Source organism: Gobio gobio, assembly GCF_949357685.1.
Source record: "Gobio gobio genome assembly, chromosome: 22".
Lineage (NCBI taxonomy): Eukaryota > Metazoa > Chordata > Actinopteri > Cypriniformes > Gobionidae > Gobio > Gobio gobio.
The window spans coordinates 46425943-46449328 of NC_137118.1; the positions used below are offsets into that span (position 1 = coordinate 46425943).

Here is a 23386-nt window from a genome sequence, read left to right on the forward strand (position 1 = left end):
TAGAAAAAAACTAGAAATATAAATGTATATATATACACACACATTATATATTTACAAACTTATGTTAGATGCGATTAATTGATGTAACAGCACTTATATATTATATATGTTTCTAATATTTTTGTAACATATGCATATATATAATTTTTTAGTGTGTATATATTTACATATATAAATATATACACATATATTTAAAAAAAGATATATTTCTAATATTTTTGTAGTGTATATATACTAGAAAAAACTAGAAATATACATTTGTGTGTGTGTATATATATATATATATATACACACATTATATATTTACAAACTTACGTTAGATGCGATTCATCGATTTAACCGCACTTACATATTACATACGTTTCTAATATTTTTGTAGTGTATATATACTAGAAAAAACTAGGAATATAATAGTATTTTCTATGAATATCTGTCAGTAACTGCACATGTGATGTTGTGTTCACAGATGGTTTGGAACGGCGTGAGGTTGAATGAATGAAACCGCGAGCGATTCTTTAAACACACATGCTCAAATTTGGCACCATCCAAGATAGAGAACAAAAAACCCCTCCTTAAATAAATAAGAGAAACAAACACTCTAATACAATGGATTGCAATAAATAACAATAACTTAATTAAATCTCAATAAATACATTTTCATATATACTATACTGTATATATATATATATATAGATAGCTTTCTGGATATTAAAGATGTGGAGTCTGTTGTTGTGTCTGACAGTGTAAACGTGATAATCCTTATTCCAGCGTGTTTCTGAAGGAACGCCGCTAATGTGGTGGTTTGGGAGTGAAAACCGGACGTCTGTTTTCCGGGAGAGTCCTCAGACGCACGCACACTTCCTAGCGGAATGCTTCTTTAGTGTGTGATACTCCAAGCTGTCGTCCAGGAACGAGATGTCGTCGTCGAAGGCGATTGGCCGGCAGCAGGTCCGAGATGGCGTCTCCTTGTCCAGCTTCCTGTTGTGTGTGAGGTTGTTCAGGATCTTGTCGTAGTTGGTCTCAGCGTCGTGACATGGGCCGCTGCAGTAGCGGAAGATCAGCTCCTCTTTGGTCCTGTAACCCAAGCCCAGGTCCGTCACGTTCAGGTGGATCTCTTTCAGGAGGCAGCCACGCCCTTGACCTTTGACCCTGTCGTCTCGGCTTTCCTTTCGGCCTCGTCCTCGGCCCCTCTTCTTGTCTCCTCGTCCCCGTCCCGCCCTGTCGGTGTTTGTTGCTCCTGCTTTCTGTCGTCCTCGATCCCGCCCCATGTCGGGCGAGCGGCGCAATCGGCCAATGGTCGCTTCGATGAAGTCCATGACGTTCTCGAACTGCTCCGGGTAAAGGCCGTTCACGGCATCTGCAAGAAAACATCCCTCAATTAATGCCCCGTCTTCATTCTCACCATCTGTGATGCTCAGTGTTGGGGAAAGTTACTTTGAAAAGTAATGCATTACAATATTGCGTTACTCCCTTAAAAAGTAACTAATTGAGTTACTTTTTAAGAAAAGTAATGCGTTACGTTACTTTTGCGTTACTTTTTCTCACCTGGGCTGGGCTTGTTTTTGTTTTTGTTTATAACAAAAAAAGTTATATTTTTGTGCAACGGTAAAGACCTCTTCATACCAAAATGTAAATAATAAGATGAAAATGCAGATTCCCTCATGAACACTAGAGGGCGCAGCTCTGGATAATGGAGAATAGGACGCAGGAGAAAAAAGTTTTACCAATAAAAACAAAAAATCTAGTAATTTTCATCATCAAAGGTCAGCAGCAAGACATTGGTCAATTAAATATAACGGTAGATTATGCATAAAAATAGTTGTTTTATTTAACATTTAATTATTGGAGGTTTGCATAGTATTCTGATTTAGCATTTGACTGATTTTATTCATTTTGAGGAGAACAGAATCTTTATTGTGCAAGTGAGATAAATAAATGCTCACTATAATAGAACTACAATAACCATCATGTTCACACACACACACACTTATTCTTCTCAACATGAGGACAGGAGAGCTGTCAGTCAAATTAATGTGAAAAAGTAACTTGCGTTACTTTTTTGGAAAAGCAACTCAGATATTTTGTTTTAAATTTGAAAAGTAATGCGTTACTTTACTAGTTACTTGGAAAAAGTAATATTATTACGTAACTCAAGTTGTAATGCATTTCCCCCAACACTGGTGATGCTCCTCAGCTGGTTTTAAAGCATACAGAATCATCACACTCTGAGAAAGTCGTTATTTGACAATGTAATATCGTGTTACCTCAAACTAGTTAAAACTAAGGCTATCAAAAGATTAATCGCGATTAATCGCATCCAAAATAAAAGTTTGTGTTTACATAATATATGTATGTGTACTCTGTTAATTATTATTTATATATAAATACACACACATTCATGTATATATTTAAGAAATATTTGCATGTATATACATTTATATAATCTCTAATATATATAAATGTTTTATATATATATAAAAAAAAAAAAATCTTAAATATATACATGAATGTGTGTGTATTTATATATAAATAATAATTAACAGAGTACACACACACATATATTATGTAAACACAAACTTTTATTTTGGATGCGATTAATCGCGATTAATCTTTTGACAGCCCTAGTGAAAACATTTGTTTTTGAACTCATATTAATGTTCACTGAAATCAAATTAAACAGTTATTTTTAATATTATTGTTTAATATTTACTTTAAGATGAAGTACTGAAATCACCAAAATTTAAAATAATAAAAACTAAATAGACATATTTAAAAAAAAATTATAATACAACCAATGAGAACACACAGCAAAATGATTAAAACTTAAACTAAAATTAAAATAAATATCAAAATATTAATGTTAAAAGAACACTGATATGAATTTTTTATATGTATTGTTATATATTATATGTAGTATATATATATTGTATGTAAATTTGCTTATAGTTTATAGTTTCTTAAAACTATAATTAAAGTGATAAATAAAAACGAATTCCAAATATTAACAAATGTTGTATTAATGATTTTAAATTAAAACAGATATTAATTTTTGTATACGATTTTCTTATAGTTTATATATTTTTTTAACTAAATAATAATGATGCTGAATGAACACTATCAATTTTAGTGCTTATAGTTACTTTTTTATCATTGAAAATGAAAAATATTCAAAATATTAATAAATTCCATATTAATGACCAAAAGAACACACATTTAGTACAAATGTGCTTGTAGTTTGTGGTTTTTAAAGCTAAAATTCAAAATATGAGTTATCAATAGTTTATAGTTTTTAAAAAAACTAAAATATGCCATATTAATGATGCTAAATTAACACTGGAATTAATTTTAAATAAAATTAGCTTATTGTTGTGACCAATAAAAAATACATAAAAATTTTAAATAAACTTTTTTGAAAATGTTCAGGTTGAAATGAGATTCTGAGCTACAAAATTATAAAACTAAATAGACATTAAAACACTAATAAAACCATAAGAATACACAACAAAATTTCTAAAATTAAAATCAAGAATATCAAAATTAATAAATACCATATTAATGATATTAAAATAACACTGATGTGAATTTTAGTATAAGCGTTGCTTATATAGTTTTTTTAAAACGAATTCAAAATATTATTAAATGCCATATTAATGATGCTAAATTAACACTGGAATTAATTTTAGAATAACATTAGCTTAAAGTGACCTAGAAGTGTATAAAAAAGCTTTTTTTAAAAACATTTTTTGTTTTGAAATGAGATTCTGATCTACAAAATTATAAAAACATATTAACAAACCAATGAGAACACAACAAAAATTACTCAAACTAAAATGCAAAATATAAAAATACCATATTAACGATACTAAAATAACCGTGGTTATATAATCTGCTTAGACAAAGTGAATGTTTTTGAAAGGTTTGGTGTTTATATCTGATGGTGTTCTGCAGATGCTCAGCGTTGTGTTTATTGGTCACTATCGGCCGTCCTGAATCCCGGCCGATGACTCACGAGATCCCGCCTGTCACTGTTTTCATCCCAGGACTGCCATGGAAAATCTTCCAGATGATGACAGTGAGGTACAGCAGAATACATCTGCTCAACCGCAAACTCGAAACATGCGTCTTCAACAAAAGCGAGCGCTCGTTTGATCTGCATGTAATGCACCATGATCTCATTACAGTGCGACTACAGGACCATCGCTGACCCCATCACAGTTCTCGGAAAATGAGGCCGTTTTTCCCTCATTGCAAATTATTTCACTTTCAATGATGCCCCTTTTTAGCACCATATCAAACACATGAATAATGCATTTTTACTAGGGCTGTCAAAAGATTAATCGCGATTAATCGCATCCAAAATAAAAGTTTGTGTTTATATATGTGTGTGTACTCTGTTAATTATTATTTATATATAAATACACACACAAGCATGTATATATTTAAGAAAAATATATTTTTATATTTAAAACATTTTATATATATTAGTCAGGCGTAACAACCCAGTTTTTGTGTTGCTCAGATCCTAGGTCAGACGTAACAACCCAGTGTTTGTGTTACTCAGATCCTGGGTCAGACGTAACAACCCAGTGTTTGTGTTACTCAGATCCTGGGTCAGACGTAACAACCCAGTGTTTGTGTTACTCAGATCCTGGGTCAGACGTAACAACCCAGTGTTTGTGTTACTCAGATCCTGGGTCAGACGTAACAACCCAGTGTTTGTGTTACTCAGATCCTGGGTCAGACGTAACAACCCAGTGTTTGTGTTACTCAGATCCTGGGTCAGACGTAACAACCCAGTGTTTGTGTTACTCAGATCCTGGGTCAGACGTAACAACCCAGTGTTTGTGTTACTCAGATCCTGGGTCAGACGTAACAACCCAGTTTTTGTGTTACTCAGATCCTGGGTCAGACGTAACAACCCAGTGTTTGTGTTACTCAGATCCTGGGTCAGACGTAACAACCCAGTGTTTGTGTTACTCAGATCCTGGGTCAGACGTAACAACCCAGTTTTTGTGTTACCTCAGATCCTGGGTCAGATGTAACAACCCAGTTTTTGTGTTACTCAGATCCTGGGTCAGACGTAACAACCCAGTTTTTGTGTTACTTAGATCCTGGGTCAGATGTAACAACCCAGTGTTTGTGTTGCTCAGATCCTGGGTCAGACGTAACAACCCAGTTTTTGTGTTACTCAGATCCTGGGTCAGACGTAACAACCCAGTTTTTGTGTTACTTAGATCCTGGGTCAGATGTAACAACCCAGTGTTTGTGTTACTCAGATCCTGGGTCAGACGTAACAACCCAGTTTTTGTGTTACTCAGATCCTGGGTCAGACGTAACAACCCAGTTTTTGTGTTACTCAGATCCTGGGTCAGACGTAACAACCCAGTTTTTGTGTTACTCAGATCCTGGGTCAGATGTAACAACCCAGTGTTTGTGTTACTCAGATCCTGGGTCAGACGTAACAACCCAGTTTTTGTGTTACTCAGATCCTGGGTCAGACGTAACAACCCAGTTTTTGTGTTACTCAGATCCTGGGTCAGACGTAACAACCCAGTGTTTGTGTTACTCAGATCCTGGGTCAGACGTAACAACCCAGTTTTTGTGTTACTCAGATCCTGGGTCAGACGTAACAACCCAGTTTTTGTGTTACTTAGATCCTGGGTTAGATGTAACAACCCAGTGTTTGTGTTACTCAGATCCTGGGTCAGACGTAACAACCCAGTTTTTGTGTTACTCAGATCCTGGGTCAGACGTAACAACCCAGTTTTTGTGTTACTCAGATCCTGGGTCAGATGTAACAACCCAGTGTTTGTGTTACTCAGATCCTGGGTCAGACGTAACAACCCAGTGTTTGTGTTACTCAGATCCTGGGTCAGACGTAACAACCCAGTTTTTGTGTTACTCAGATCCTGGGTCAGACGTAACAACCCAGTGTTTGTGCTACTCAGATCCTGGGTCAGACGTAACAACCCAGTTTTTGTGTTACTCAGATCCTGGGTCAGACGTAACAACCCAGTGTTTGTGTTACTCAGATCCTGGGTCAGACGTAACAACCCAGTGTTTGTGTTACTCAGATCCTGGGTCAGACGTAACAACCCAGTTTTTGTGTTACTCAGATCCTGGGTCAGACGTAACAACCCAGTGTTTGTGCTATTCAGATCCTGGGTCAGACGTAACAACCCAGTTTTTGTGTTACTCAGATCCTGGGTCACATGTAACAAACCAGTGTTTGTGTTACCTCAGATCCTGGGTCAGACGTAACAACCCAGTTTTTGTGTTACTCAGATCCTGGGTCAGATGTAACAACCCAGTGTTTGTGCTACTCAGATCCTGGGTCAGACGTAACAACCCAGTGTTTGTGTTACCTCAGATCCTGGGTCAGACGTAACAACCCAGTTTTTGTGTTACTCAGATCCTGGGTCAGACGTAACAACCCAGTTTTTGTGTTACTCAGATCCTGGGTCAGACGTAACAACCCAGTGTTTGTGTTACCTCAGATCCTGGGTCAGACGTAACAACCCAGTGTTTGTGTTACCTCAGATCCTGGGTCAGATGTAACAACCCAGTGTTTGTGTTACTCAGATCCTGGGTCAGACGTAACAACCCAGTTTTTGTGTTACTCAGATCCTGGGTCAGACGTAACAACCCAGTTTTTGTGTTACCTCAGATCCTGGGTCAGACGTAACAACCCAGTTTTTGTGTTACTCAGATCCTGGGTCAGACGTAACAACCCAGTGTTTGTGTTACTCAGATCCTGGGTCAGACGTAACAACCCAGTTTTTGTGTTACTCAGATCCTGGGTCAGACGTAACAACCCAGTGTTTGTGTTACTCAGATCCTGGGTCAGATGTAACAACCCAGTGTTTGTGTTACTCAGATCCTGTGTCAGACGTAACAACCCAGTGTTTGTGTTACTCAGATCCTGGGTCAAACGTAACAACCCAGTTTTTGTGTTACTCAGATACTGGGTCAGACGTAACAACCCAGTGTTTGTGTTACCTCAGATCCTGGGTCAGACGAAACAACCCAGTTTTTGTGTTACTCAGACCCTGGGTCAGACGTAACAACCCAGTGTTTGTGTTACTCAGATCCTGGGTCAGATGTAACAACCCAGTGTTTGTGTTACTCAGATCCTGGGTCAGACGTAACAACCCAGTGTTTGTGTTACTCAGATCCTGGGTCAGACGTAACAACCCAGTTTTTGTGTTACTCAGATCCTGGGTCAGACGTATCAACCCAGTTTTTGTGTTACTCAGATCCTGGGTCAGACGTAACAACCCAGTGTTTGTGTTACTCAGATCCTGGGTCAGACGTAACAACCCAGTTTTTGTGTTACTCAGATCCTGGGTCAGACGTAACAACCCAGTTTTTATGTTACCCAGATCCTGGGTCAGACATAACAACCCAGTGTTTGTGTTACTCAGATCCTGGGTCAGATGTAACAACCCAGTGTTTGTGTTACTCAGATCCTGGGTCAGATGTAACAACCCAGTGTTTGTGTTACTCAGATCCTGGGTCAGACATAACAACCCATTTTTTGTGTTACTCAGATCCTGGGTTAGACGTAACAACCCAGTTTTTGTGTTACTCAGATCCTGGGTCAGACGTAACAACCCAGTGTTTGTGTTACTCAGATCCTGGGTTAGACGTAACAACCCAGTTTTTGTGTTACTCAGATCCTGGGTCAGACGTAACAACCCAGTGTTTGTGTTACTCAGATCCTGGGTCAGATGTAACAACCCAGTTTTTGTGTTACTCAGATCCTGGGTCAGACATAACAACCCATTTTTTGTGTTACTCAGATCCTGGGTTAGACGTAACAACCCAGTTTTTGTGTTACTCAGATCCTGGGTCAGACGTAACAACCCAGTGTTTGTGTTACTCAGATCCTGGGTTAGACGTAACAACCCAGTTTTTGTGTTACTCAGATCCTGGGTCAGACGTAACAACCCAGTGTTTGTGTTACTCAGATCCTGGGTCAGACGTAACAACCCAGTTTTTGTGTTACTCAGATCCTGGGTCAGACGTAACAACCCAGTTTTTATGTTACCCAGATCCTGGGTCAGACATAACAACCCAGTTTTTGTGTTACTCAGATCCTGGGTCAGACGTAACAACCCAGTTTTTGTGTTACTCAGATCCTGGGTCAGACGTAACAACCCAGTGTTTGTGTTACTCAGATCCTGGGTCAGATGTAACAACCCAGTTTTTGTGTTACTCAGATCCTGGGTCAGACATAACAACCCAGTGTTTGTGTTACTCAGATCCTGGGTCAGATGTAACAACCCAGTTTTTGTGTTACTCAGATCCTGGGTCAGACGTAACAACCCAGTTTTTGTGTTACTCAGATCCTGGGTCAGACGTAACAACCCAGTTTTTGTGTTACTCAGATCCTGGGTCAGACATAACAACCCAGTGTTTGTGTTACTCAGATCCTGGGTCAGATGTAACAACCCAGTTTTTGTGTTACTCAGATCCTGGGTCAGACGTAACAACCCAGTTTTTGTGTTACCCAGATCCTGGGTCAGACGTAACAACCCAGTTTTTGTGTTACCCAGATCCTGGGTCAGATGTAACAACCCAGTGTTTGGGTAGTTTTTGTGTTACTCGGATCCCGGGTCAGACGTAACAACCCAGTGTTTGGGTAGTTTTTGTGTTACTCGGATCCCGGGTCAGACGTAACAACCCAGTGTTTGGGTAGTTTTTGTGTTACTCGGATCCCGGGTCAGACGTAACAACCCAGTTTTTGGGTAGTTTTTGTGTTACTCGGATCCCGGGTCAGACGTAACAACCCAGTGTTTGGGTAGTTTTTGTGTTACTCAGATCCAGGATCACACTTAACAACCCAGTGTTTGGGTAGTTTTTGTGTTACTCAGATCCAGGGTGAGATGTAGAAACCCAGTTTTTGTGTTACTCAGATCCTGGGTCAGACGTAACAACCCAGTGTTTGGGTAGTTTTTGTGTTACTCGGATCCCGGGTCAGACGTAACAACCCAGTGTTTGGGTAGTTTTTGTGTTACTCGGATCCCGGGTCAGACGTAACAACCCAGTGTTTGGGTAGTTTTTGTGTTACTCAGATCCAGGATCACACTTAACAACCCAGTGTTTGGGTAGTTTTTGTGTTACTCAGATCCCGGGTCAGACGTAACAACCCAGTGTTTGGGTAGTTTTTGTGTTACTCAGATCCAGGATCACACTTAACAACCCAGTGTTTGAGTAGTTTTTGTGTTACCCAGATCCTGGGTCAAATGTAACAACCTAGTGTTTAGGTAGTTTTTGTGTTACTCAGATCCTGGGTCAAACGTAACAACCCAGTGTTTGAGTAGTTTTTGTGTTACCAAGATCCCGGGTCAGACGTAACAACCCAGTGTTTGTGTTACCCAGATCTTGGGTCAGACGTAACAACCCAGTGTTTGTGTTACCCAGATCTTGGGTCAGACGTAACAACCCAGTGTTTGGGTAGTTTTTGTGTTACCCAGATCACGGGTCAGACATAACAACCCAATTGTTTGGCTAGTGTTTGTGTTACCCAGATCTTGGGTCAGACGTAACAACCCAGTGTTTGGGTAGTTTTTGTGTTACCCAGATCCCGGGTCAGACGTAACAACCCAGTGTTTGGGTAGTTTTTGTGTTACCCAGATCTTGGGTCAGACGTAACAACCCAGTGTTTGGCTAGTTTTTGTGTTACCCAGATCCCGGATCAGACGTAACAACCCAGTGTTTGAGTAGTTTTTGTGTTACCCAGATCTTGGGTCAGACGTAACAACCCAGTGTTTGGGTAGTTTTTGTGTTACCCAGATCTCGGGTCAGACGTAACAACCCAGTGTTTGGGTAGTTTTTGTGTTACCCAGATCCTGGGTCAAACGTAACAACCCAGTGTTTGGGTAGTTTTTGTGTTACCCAGATCTTGGGTCAGACGTAACAACCCAGTGTTTGGGTAGTTTTTGTGTTACCCAGATCTTGGGTCAGACGTAACAACCCAGTGTTTGGGTAGTTTTTGTGTTACTCAGATCCCGGGTCAGACGTAACAACCCAGTGTTTGGGTAGTTTTTGTGTTACTCAGATCCCGGGTCAGACGTAACAACCCAGTGTTTGAGTAGTTTTTGTGTTACCCAGATCCTGGGTCAAATGTAACAACCCAGTGTTTAGGTAGTTTTTGTGTTACTCAGATCCTGGGTCAAACGTAACAACCCAGTGTTTGAGTAGTTTTTGTGTTACCAAGATCCCGGGTCAGACGTAACAACCCAGTGTTTGTGTTACCCAGATCTTGGGTCAGACGTAACAACCCAGTGTTTGTGTTACCCAGATCTTGGGTCAGACGTAACAACCCAGTGTTTGTGTTACCCAGATCCTGGGTCAAACGTAACAACCCAGTGTTTGGGTAGTTTTTGTGTTACCCAGATCTTGGGTCAGACATAACAACCCAGTGTTTGGGTAGTTTTTGTGTTACCCAGATCCCGGATCAGACGTAACAACCCAGTGTTTGAGTAGTTTTTGTGTTACCCAGATCCTGGGTCAGATGTAACAACCCAGTGTTTGAGTAGTGAGTAGTTTGAGTGGGAATGGGACAACAGAGACTGCTCGATTACACTTGAATTAATTCTAAATGTTTCATTTTTACTTCTAATATTTGTTAAACAAGCTTAAATGTAGACAATATGTATGAAAAAGCTAGGATTAAAGTAAAAATGAATCAACTATGCTGGGTAAAATTAACCCAACATGTGTTCTGTCCTATATTTACCCAGCCATTGGGTTGAAAACACCCCAAATTGTGTTTGAACTCATGGACTGCTCAATCTGTTCTGAGACTCACTCAGTGTGTTTTCTTCAAGTATGCGTCTTAGCTCAGATCGATGCCATGATTTATTCAATGCAAAACAATATGTTCAATCTGTTCCAAAAGGGATTTTTGTTCTGCAGCAATGACACAGAAGAACCATTTTGGTTCCCTAAAGAACCGTTCAGTGATCAGTTCTTCAAAGAACCGTATTTTTTATTTGTGTGAAGAATATATTAACACTTTGGTGACACTTTACTTGAAGCCTTTATGTGTAATGCATGTTATAATGCATTATAATATTTGCAGATGCAACTGGTTGTCATGTGTTTTAATTAGGGCTGTCAAAAGATTAATCGCATCCAAAATAAAAGTTTGTGTTTACATAATATATGTGTGTGTACTCTGTTAATTATTATTTATATATAAATACACACACATTCATGTATATATTTAAGAAATATTTGCATGTACATACTGTATATACATTTATATAATCTATAATATATATAAATATAAATGTTTTATATATAAAAAATAATATTTTTTTCTTAAATATATACATGAATGTGTGTGTATTTATATATAAATAATAATTAATAGAGTACACGCACATATATTATGTAAACACAAACTTTTATTTTGGATGCGATTAATCGCGATTAATCTTTTGACAGCCCTAGTTTTAATGCATTATACTTTCTAAAGGTGCGTTCAAAGTATTATATAATATAACTATTATTCATGAGATCATGCAATGCATTATGAGGTGCATTACAAGGCATAATAAATGCATTAAAAATACTTTTAAGTAAAGTGTTACCAAACCTTTTCCCACTAAAATAAACCCTAAAGGATCTTCGTGAAACCACAGATGCCAAAAAGAAGTGCATTATTTTCTATATTTTGCATGCATGCACAATTGTTACATTGAACGATGCATTGAATTGCATTTCATTACCTTCAGAGAATCAGAGCAGACTCGCTCAAACTGCTATTTAGAGCGATTCGGCGGGCTAGAGACACTGATGCATGTAGGGATTGAATCCCCAAGACAAAAGCCACTGAGTGATTCAACATGTGTTTGTTTTCTGCAGCTCCCATCGGCTGTTGTTCGCTGTATTTCCAGCACGCCTTGCCTTATGCAAGGAAGAGTTTACGAAATAAATTCATGCATATTTTACAAGCCAATAGACCGGCTTAACGCAAACCGTTCCACATGCTGAGTTTGACTCGTTAATTCTGTGATTGAAAAAGTTCCCATGATGCAAGATGAACGAGGACGGTCCGAAAACGCGTCACATCGGGACTAGATCTGGAACAGCTGCTGAAATGTGCATCAGCTCAATGAGTGTATGCGTCGCGGATGCCTTTCCCGTCACGTCAGGAGCTGTTAGTGCAGCACCTTACTTAGGAAACTCCGCGTTAAACGTAAACAATCCGTGCGGAGGAATGTCCCTCTGTGTTACAGGGCCGGGATTTGGTGTTCGGGGTTTGTTATGTAAACGGTGGTCAGCCAGTGGTAATGTCTCAGTCGGGGAACATTAACATGCTCTTGACCAGTGTATTGTCACAGTTGTGCATCTGCGTCTGGGTTGCTCAACATGCAGCTCTGTAAGTAATTGAAAACAGCTTGCAGAAATTCTCCAGCTACAACAAATTAAAGGGTTAGTTCACCCAAAAATGAAAATTCTGTCATTAATTACTCACCCTCATGTCGTTCGACACCCGTCAGACCTCCGTTCATCTTCAGACACAAATGAAGATATTTTAGTGTAAATCTGATGCTCTGAAAGGCCTCCATTGGCTCAATGCACTTTACACTCTCAAGACCCTTAAAAGGCACTAAAGACGTCGTTACAAAGTCCATCTCACTACAGCGGCTCTACAATAACTTTATGAATCGGCGAGAATAATGAACCGCCAAACTGCTGAAATTTGGCGATCCAAACTGCTGAATCGACTCACTGATTCATAACGCTTCAAAGCTTCATGAGGCCGTGTTTTGAAATCATCATCACTATATGAGTCGTTATTTAGGGGTTTTTTGCGCACAAAAACGACTTATATAGTGATTACGATTTCAAAACACGGCCTCATGAAGCTTCGAAGCGTTATGAATCAGTGAGTCGATTCAGCAGTTTGGATCGCCAAATTTCAGCAGTTTGGCGGTTTGACACGCGATCCGAATCATGAATCGACTCACTGATTCATAACGCTTCTAAGCTTCATGAGGCCGTGTTTTGAAATCGTCATCACTATATAAGTCGTTATTTGGAGTTTTTTTGCGCACAAAAACTATTCTCGCCGATTCATAAAGTTATTGTAGAGCCACTGTAGTGAGATGGACTTTGTAACGACGTCTTTAGTGTCTTTTAAGGGTCTTGAGAGTGAACCGTGCATTGAGCCAATGGAGGCCTTTCAGAGCCATCAGATTTACACTAAAATATCTTCATTTGTGTCTGAAGATGAACGGAGGTCTGACGGGTGTCCAACGACATGAGGGTCAGTAATTAATGACAGAATTTTCATTTTTGGGTGAACTAACCCTTTAACACTCTCTAGAGTTGTTCGGACATGCATGAGATCTCATGTTGAATGTTTTAATGCACGTTGACTTACATTGTTCCTCCATGGAGGCGTGCTTTTGGTTGGTGTTTTCAGGTTGGGAGTCAATGATGGGGTCCAGAGCGGGGCTCTCACTGCGGACTGCGGCTCTTTTGGATGGTTGCAGCTTGTGGAAGAGGGGACGTGCGGAAACGGAGCTCAGGAGCAACAAACACGTGGCTAGAATGTCCCATAACTTCATTTTAGACTCAGTTCCTTTGAGGGAAGCTGCAACGGTGCAAAGGTAAACGCATGAGTATCTGCACAAGAACATTGCATGCACATGGAAAAAAGGAAGCTGTGTGTTAATTTGACGGATGTGCTGTGTTTGGAGCTACTGAAAAGCGGTCGACTTGTGAAAAGTGCAGAATGAAATATTCTGACGAGGGCCCTCCGCGAAATGTGTTCTGTAGGCTTCAGCCCAGTTAATGCCGAACAGATTTCTGTCAATAATACGGAGCAGAAAAATGTGTGTTTTCTGCCAGAGTTTTTCCCCACGCCGGATCCCGAAACCCCTGTTGATGGAAAGGCACATAAAATCTACCAGTGATGTTTACAATGAGCAGTATATGACGCCTCACTCCAATCGTTGACCATTAAAACCTGCTGTTTCTGTTTAATCCTTATATTATCTCATGCTTTTTGATATTTTATAGGTCGTATGGTCAAGGTGAGGTGGGTTAGATATTTAGTGCATCATACACAAGCCACAAGAAATGATGTTTATTATCTTTAGCTGCTAAAATGCATGGCTCAGTTGTGTTGTGAAGTGTACGCAAACTCTCCAAATGAAGTTAATTCTAGTTATTTTTCTCACTGTATATCTACAGTGCACTCTGGAATAATAATAAAATAGGTTAAAGACTATTAACATCTGCAAAGAGCCATACACCTCAACTCAACCAAATACTGTGCAAGTGAATAAGGGAAACCTATGCAGAGATAAACTCACCTTAAATGGGGTCCATACAGACCAGAGCTTCAGAAAAGCCCAATTCTCAGCAAATCGGGAAACATTTAAAGATCCAAAAGATATAAAATCCGTGCGTTATCCTCAAAATATCACGATTCCAGGTCCATTCGCAACATGTTATCCACTAGATCCACACGAAGCGCGCGCTGGAGTGTCCGGAGCTTCAGTGTCACACTGACGCGCGCGTCGCTCAGCTCACTGTGCGCAACGCGACGCGCGAGACTGTGATGCTGCCGCGCGCCGCGTCTGTACGAGAGAAAAGCAGCGGGTCAGATGAAGACATCGGGATGAGGATCCGAACTAACTGTAATAGTTTCCCGTGTCTGTGAAGACGCGCCGCATTGTGCCTCCGGAACGCACCGCGCAGGTGATGAAATCCAGGTGAACCCTCGCTAATAATATCCGCACGGATCAGGTGAGAGTGAAGAAGCGCGAGCGCGAGCGCGGAGCGGCTGTTGTCAGCGCACAGCGGGTATGATCCACACGCGCGTCCCTGTAAACGCGTCTGACGCGCACACTGAGCTCTGAGCGCGTTTAAATACGCTCACGGGTTCGAGCGCGCTGACGTCACTCTGGCAACGCCCTCACTCTTTTCTCTCATGCTCGCAGAACTACAGATCCATCCATCACCGTTTCAATCCACCAACACAAATGATGCACAAAAAAAGCATTAAGAGTTTGTGCTGAAAATGAGCAACTTTTAAAATAAATGACAGTATAGTTATCAGAGCAATAACTATAAATTATGCATAATTGCATGCAACCCAAACCCTGTACATGCAGTAATTACAGTGTAACAAAGACACTTTAAAATAAAGGGTTACACTTGTTGGTGTCCACGTTACAGTGTGATTATTATAATTGATGAATAATAATAATTGGCGTTGTACTTATAGGGTTTGTTTTAGGGTGAGTTGCATGTAATTATGCATCTTTTGTAGTTTTTAGAGTTTGGGTTACCCTTTTTTTTGGTAACGCTTTATTTTACAATGTCCTTGTTACAAATATTACATGTATTTACTATGGCAATAAGTATAAATGATGCATAATTACATACAACTAACCCTCAACCAAAGTAATTACAGTGTAACAAAGACACCTTATAGTCACTTGCATGTATATTTACCTTGTTTTACTCTGTTCCTATACTACTTTGAATTATTATGAGTTATTATTAAGTGTCTAGCTTAAAACCAGATTTATGAATATAGACCATAGGGTTTAAGAGCTGCAGACATTTTTATTTGGGTGTGTCGTTTTAAGAGAATTCTCAAAAATAGGGGCGCAGGTTAAAATAAAGGGTTTCACTTGTTGATGTTCATGTTACAGTGTGATTATATATTCAAGTGCTGAGTTATAATATAGTGACTTTATGATTAGGGTGTGTTTCAGGTTAGTTGCTTGTAATCAAGCATAATTTAAAGTTACTATAGTAACTACAGGTAACATCTGTAACAATGGCACTGTAAAAATATAGTGGATTATACTTTATTTTAAGGTGGCATTGTTAGTGTAATTATATATTTAAGGACTGGGTAATATTTAGTAACCACATGTACTTACTATAGGGTTTGATTGAGGGTTAGTTGCATGTAATTATGCATAATTTACTGTTATTACTATAGTAAGTACATGTAATATAGGCAATGTAACAAGGACACTGTAAAATAAAGTGTTACCAAAAAGAAGTGTAACCCAAAATCCTCATTACTCTAAAAACAATAAATGATGCATAATTACATTCAACTAACTCTAAACCAAACCCTATTTCTAACAGTTACTTAATATATTATAACTCAGCACTTAAATATATAATCACTGTAACGTGGACACCAACAAGTGTAACCCTTTATTTTAAGGTGTCTTTGTTACACTGTAATTATTCATGTACTTACTGAATAATACTGAATAATAAGTAACTCCATGTACTTACTATAGGGTTTGGTTGAGTGTTAGTTGCATGTAATTATGCATAATTTAAAGTTACTATAGTAACATCTGTAACAATGGCACTGTAAAAATATAGTGGATTATACTTTATTTTAAGGTGTCATTGTTAAAGTGTAATTATATATTTAAGCTGGGTAATATTTAGTAACCACATGTACTTACTATAGGGTTTGATTGAGGGTTAGTTGCATGTAATTATGCGTAATTTATAGTTATTGCTATAGTAACTACATGTAACAAAGACACTGTAAATAAAGTGTTACCGTATTTTGCTTTATGCCGTTCTCTCATTTATTTTAAAAGTTGCTCATTTTTAACACAAACTCGTAATGCTTTCATATTATTTTGTTGATTAGTTGCTTGTAATCAAGCATCATTTAAAGTTACTATAGTAACATCTGTAACAATGGCACTGTAAAAATATAGTGGATTATACTTTATTTTAAGGTGTTCATTGTTAGTGTAATTATATATTTAAGTACTAGGTAATATTTACCCAGTACCACATGTACTTACTATAGGGTTAGGGTTTGGTTGAGGGTTAGTTGCATGTAATTATGCATAATTTATACTTACAATAGTAACTACATGTAACATGTCTAACAATGACATAAAGTGTTACAGTATTTTGCTTTATGCAATTCTCTCATTTATTTTAAAAGTTGCTCACACAAACCCTAATGTTTTCATATTTTGTTGGTTAGTTGCTTGTAATCAAGCATAATTTAAAGTTACAATAGTAACTACAGGTAACATCTGTAACAATGCCACTGTAAAACAAAGTGGGTTACTCTTTATTTTAAGGAGTCATTGTTAAAGTGTAATTATATATTTAAGTACTGAGTAATATTTAGTAACCACATGTACTTACTAGAGGGTTAGGGTTTGGTTGAGGGTTATTTGCATGTAATTATGCATAATTTATAGTTATTGCTATAGTAAGTACATGTAATATATGTAACAATGGCACTGTAAAATAAAGTGTACCCCACTAAATATCTAAATCATGACTATATTACTTATAAAATATCCAAAAGCTTATAAAACAGGAGCTAGTTACAGTAAATTGTCTTTTAGTGTGACTCTCCCCTGGTATTCTTTAAAGTTCCTGGCGATGTCTGTAATAAATACCATGGTATTAATGTGGTACCGCCAGTGTTTTGTTGTGTTTGTGTCATTCCACAGGATTAGGCTGCGTCATACAGTCTTTATTAAAACCATCTTTACTAAATCAAAGGATCAGTGACAGTTTGTTTAGACTCTAAAACCCGTCTGCCATGATCAATCAAGCTCTGAAAAATGAGATCGTCTAACCCCGACTTTATCCTAAATATTTCTTATTTTTTTGTTGCATTTCTCAGGATCTTAAGAGCCGGATTGCTTTGAAATACATACATATGAATTTTTCACAAAATGCAGATTTAATATCTTGATGTAGAGATGCATCACAGGCTTTGGTACAAGATACAGAATCATGGGTAATAAAGCAATGCAAAACAATAAATCAGTGAGCGCAGATGCTTTGTGTATAATAGTGCCAGCGTGAGGAGGAGGAGGAGGAGGAGGAGGGTTTCCCCAGCTGAGCCTTCGTCCCTCCCAAGATTCCTTCTCATCTACTCATCGTCTCATCTCGGGGAGTTTTTCTCGCTACTGTCATCTTTGGCTTCCCTCGGGGAGTTTGCGAGGCTCTACTCATTGTAAAGCACAATTCGCATTGTGAAGAGCTCTATACAAACAAATTGAATTGGGAAAAAGTGAATTGAATTAAAGCTGCGTGGCATTAAAGCGAAGCTCTCTAAACATCCTGCCATGAGTCTGAAAGCACACATCTGAATGAGTGGATGTTTGAGAAGTAATGCTTATAATGTTGCATGCAGTTCTTATGCCCTCATATTCATTGTTCACAAAAAAAAATATTTAAACTGAAGAATTGCATTGCAAATAAAATGTTCTTGGTCTTATTTTCCAGTGCAAACATTCTTAAATCAAGATGCGTTTTTCTGATAGAATTATCCAAATATCCAAGTTTTTGCATAAACTTATGTGCATCTCACATAAATGCATCTTGATTTCAGAATGTTTGCACTGGAAAACAAGACAGAAATACTGAGTAAGAACATTTTATTTGCATGAAATTGAATGGCAAAAACAAATGTTTTCCTGTCCTGTGCATTCACAGAGTGTTTTGTGAAGGTAAAAGCGCTGCTTGTCATTATGGCACTGTAAAACAAAAATACTCTTTATTTTAAGGTGTCATTGTTACAGTGTAATTATAAATTCAAGTACTGAGTAATATTTATTAACCACATGTACTTACTATAGGGTTGGGGTTTGGTTGAGGGTTAGTTGCATGTAATTATGCATCATTTACTGTTATTATACTTTAGTAAGTACATGTAACATATGTAACAATGGCACTGTAAAATAAAGCATAACCCAAAATCCTCCTCATTACTCTAAAATCTCTGGGCTGTCATTGCACTAAATATCTAAATCATCAAAATATCCAAAAGCTAATAAAACAGGAGCTATTTACAGTAAAAGACCTAGTTTTCTGAAAGAATTATCCAAATGAAGTGTTTATTTGCATAAAACAAGAACAATGACTTCATATCTGTGCATCTCACATAAATGCATCTTGATTTCAGAATATTTGCACTGGAAAACAAGACAGAAATACTGAGTAAGAACATTTTATTTGCATGAAATTGAATGGCAAAAACAAATGTTTTCCTGTCCTGTGCATTCACAGAGTGTTTTGTGAAGGTACAAGCGCTGCTTGTCATTATGATTTCCTAAAGAAATCTGTCATATAATACACGAAGGGCCAAACCCTTAAATTCAACACTCAAATCCTGAAGGGCAGGACACGGCATGTTCTCTGTGAATGGGTATTAAGGTGAATATTGAGAAGTTGGACGCGTTCTTTTAACCTTCTGTTGAGATGATGTTTTTCTGCTCTTCTCATCGGCGGGGTTGTCATGATGCTCTTTCTGAACACTCTGCATTTAATTCTAATGAATTAAAAACGTTTGCCCGTAGCACTTTAGCAAACAGTTCAGGCATTCAGGACATGCTAGGAAATTGTTATAGAGTTAAACCGTGCACACAGACGCCGCTATTTGTAATGTGCATTAATGTTTCAGGACACCAAGCAGATGCTGTGGAAGTGGTGGCGCGAGTATCCGGTGTTCTTCAGCTGTGACATTGTGATCCCGTCGCTCCGTAGTGAAGTCCGATCTCCTGCTCCTGCATTTAGATATGTGAGCGTGGTTATATTTAAGCAAATTTGTCATAATTGGCCGTGAGCCCGGTGCTTCTGCTTCTTCATTGATCTATTTTCTCACTGCGCATTGACACTCATGTTTTATGCTCGTATTGACTGCGAGTTTGACACTTGACACCATTCTTATTTTTTTGCATTGCAGTTTTTAGTATAAATATTCATTATTGATTTAAAGGGTTAGTTCACCCAAAAATGAAACTTCTGTCATTAATTACTTACCCTCATGTCGTTGGACACCCGTCAGACCTCCGTTCATCTTCAGACACAAATGAAGATATTTTAGTGTAAATCTGATGCTCTGAAAGGCCTCCATTGGCTCAATGCACTTTACACTCTCAAGACCCTTAAAAGGCACTAAAGACGTCGTTACAAAGTCCATCTCACTACAGTGGCTCTACAATAACTTTATAAATCGGCGAGAATAGTTTTTGTGCGCAAAAAAACCCTAAATAACGACTTATATAGTGATGACGATTTCAAAACACGGCCTCATGAAGCTTTGAAGCGTTATGAATCAGTGAGTCGATTCAGCAGTTTGTCGGTTTGACACGCGATCCGAATCATGATTCGACTCACTGATTCATAACGCTTCGAAGCTTCATGAGGCCGTGTTTTGAAATCGTCATCACTATGTAAGTCGTTATTTAGGGTTTTTTTGCGCACAAAAACTATTCTCGTCTTCATAAAGTTATTGTTGAACCACTGTAGTGAGATGGACTTTGTAACGACGTCTTTAGTGTCTTTTAAGGGTCTTGAGAGTGTAAAGTGCATTGAGCCAATGGAGGCCTTTCAGAGCATCAGATTTACACTAAAATATCTTCATTTGTGTCTGAAGATGAACGGAGGTCTGACGGGTGTCGAACGACATGAGGGGAACTAATTAATGATAGAATATTCATTTTTGGGTGAACTAACCCTTTAATGTGTCTCGTAATCTTGAATCAAGCAGTGACATCTCTTCTCTGATGACGAGGGCGGGGCCACCTGTCACTCACATGAGATCCACCAATAGCAAACCACAAGCATCCAATCAATTCCCAACAGACAAAATCAAGCCCCGCCCCTACATTTGTTCTTGTTTGAGAAGCGATTCACTCGGATATATGGTGGAAGAAAAGATGTGTTTATCTATAGTGGCACCATTTAAAGGGTTTTAATTAAGTTAATCCGAATTTAGTTTTGGTCTTTGGTGTAACTTTTGACACTCATACAAATTACACAGTGCAGCTTTAATGGTGCAGTGCGTAATATTTATGAGGATCTATTGACAGAAATGCAATATAATATACATAACTATGTTTTCAGTGGAGTATAAAGACCTTACATAATGAACCTTTATGTTTGTATTACCTTAGAATGAGCCGTTTCTATCCACACACTCCGCGGGTCCCTTACAGTGAAGTCGCCATTTTGCTCCGCCATTGTTTCTACAGTAGCCCTAAAGGGACAAACTTCTCTACAGAGCGCTAGTCACTCTCTGCTGTCTCAGATGATAACATGTTTGTCCTGTGTCGGCCACCGTAGCTTCTCTATGTGCTTTGAAAGGGAGGGGTGAGCAGAGTTTGATAGCAATTCAAAACCGCACCACTAGATGCCGCTAAAATTCACACACTGCACCTTTAAATATCTTGAGTTTCTATTTTAAATGTTATTAACTTGCGGATAGCTTTTGTCTTTAAAATATCCAAGGAGTTTGGTGCCAATAGCCTCGAGTTCGAGTTCCCGATCCCGTCCCCCGTCTCTCTCTCCAACCTTGCTTCCAACTAACTTATCCTATCATAATAAAGACAAAATTTTTTTTTTTTTTTTTTTTTTTAAATGTCCAAGGAAGCTTGCATGGCATTCAAAACAAACATTGGTAATACTTAAGTCATCATGTAGTCAATCATTTTATCCCTTAAAACTAAACAACCAAAATGATGTTTCTTCATGATTCATGCCTTAAAATAGCTTGAATGTAACCCGACACCCTTGCTTCATTAATATGCAAATGAGCCCCGCCTCCACTCACTCATACAGGCTCATCTATGTAACCATGTATCATAATGGTAATGTGTTTTATGTTTCACTCTCTACAACGTCAGACACATAACGGTCATTAATATGATTAGCCTTTCCCAGGTGAAAAAGACGTACTATTAAATGTATTAAAAATGCATTTTATTATATTTGTATTGTACTAAAAACATACTCAAGTACATTTTTAATGCATTTAATAGTACATATTTTTCACCTGGGTTGGCTTGACTAGGTTATCAAACAGCTAATAATGTGTTGCTAATGTCACACAAACCAGTTCACCATCTCAGCGTCAGCTGCCTTATAAAAATCAGCATCCTTAGAAACACTTTAAACAATGTAAAACGTCAGTGGAGAAAGGCATATAGTTCATCATAACATCGTAATATACATCATATACATAATTCACCCGCTATATTGCACCGTCCTTCGGATGAGACGTTAAACCGAGGTCCTGACTCTCTGTGGTCATTAAAAATCCCAGGATGTCCTTCGATAAAGAGTAGGGGTGTAACCCCGGCATTCTGGCCTGTCAATCATGGCCTCCTAATCATCCCCATATAGTATATGATTGGCTTCATCACTGTGTCTCCTCTCCACCAATCAGCTGGTGTGTGTGTGTGGTGGGCGTTCTGGCACAAAATGGCTGCCGTCGCACCATCAGGTGGTGGTTGCACATCGGTGGTGGTTGAGGAGACCACCCTTTTATGTAAAGCGATTTGAGTGGCTAAAAAAGCGCTATATAAATGTAACAAATTAAATTAAATGTACCTGATTTTTCATATGCTATGCTAAAGCCCCGCCTCCCTAATGACGTGATTGGTTACAAGGTAGTCTGTGACATCAGAAACTCCACGTTTTTGAGACGGCCTTTGGTTCACTGCAGTTTTAAAGAGAAAATATTCTGCAGTGGTGTTGACATGAATTTGCACATGGTTTGTCTTAAAGCATATTAAAAACACCAGACATATGAACAACATTAAACTCATGATTTTCACCACAGGGGGACTTTAAGTAAATGCAACAACTTTTATTAACTACCCAATACATTTGTTACAGTATTTATTCATCTTTGTTAACGTTAGTTAATAAAACTACAGCTGTTCAGTTCATGGTCCATTAAATAATATTATCAGATACAACTTGAATAATGTGTTAGTAAATGTCAACATTATATGTTTAGAAGTATCTAATCTAAAGTTAGCAGTGTTGCAGCCAACATTCAGTTCATGTTTTTGAAACACAAGATCTGTTGCCAAACTAATGCAGGCAGTGTCTTTAAAGGGTTAGTTCACCCAAAAATGAAAATTCTGTCATTAATTACTTCCCCTCATGTCGTTGGACACCCGTCAGACCTCCGTTCATCTTCAGACACAAATGAAGATATTTTAGTGTAAATCTGATGCTCTGAAAGGCCTCCATTGGCTCAATGCACTTTACACTCTCAAGACCCTTAAAAGACACTAAAGACGTCATTACAAAGTCCATCTCACTACAGTGGTTCTACAATAACTTTATGGAGTGACGAGCAGTGTTGTGCGTGAACGAGTTCAAAAGAACGCGTTCATTGAACACGCTCATTTTTTCGTGAACGTTGAACTGAACGCAACACATTTTTTAATAAAGAACTTGAACGTGAATTAGTTCACATTATGTGTCATGAACGGCAGACATCACTGTAAATGAACGTTGGAATTTGTTTTCCATTGAAAACTGAGTGACATCTGTTTTCTCTTTTGAAACGCAACGAGAGAAAGTTCCTCCCTCCTGT

The 23386-nt window shown here is 38.4% G+C and overlaps 1 protein-coding gene across 1 annotated transcript; it reads right to left on the minus strand.

Annotated features, from left to right (window-relative positions):
* Positions 1-842: 842 nt before the first annotated feature.
* On the minus strand, positions 843-13607 carry gdnfa (glial cell derived neurotrophic factor a; the record flags this gene model as incomplete). Its single annotated transcript, XM_079804094.1, has 2 exons — positions 13403-13607; positions 843-1357 (listed from the first exon to the last, which is right to left on the minus strand). The coding sequence occupies exons 1-2, from the start codon at positions 13587-13589 to the stop codon at positions 843-845; spliced, it is 702 nt and encodes a 233-aa protein (XP_079660220.1). The 5' UTR covers positions 13590-13607.
* Between the last annotated feature and the right edge of the window lie 9779 nt (positions 13608-23386).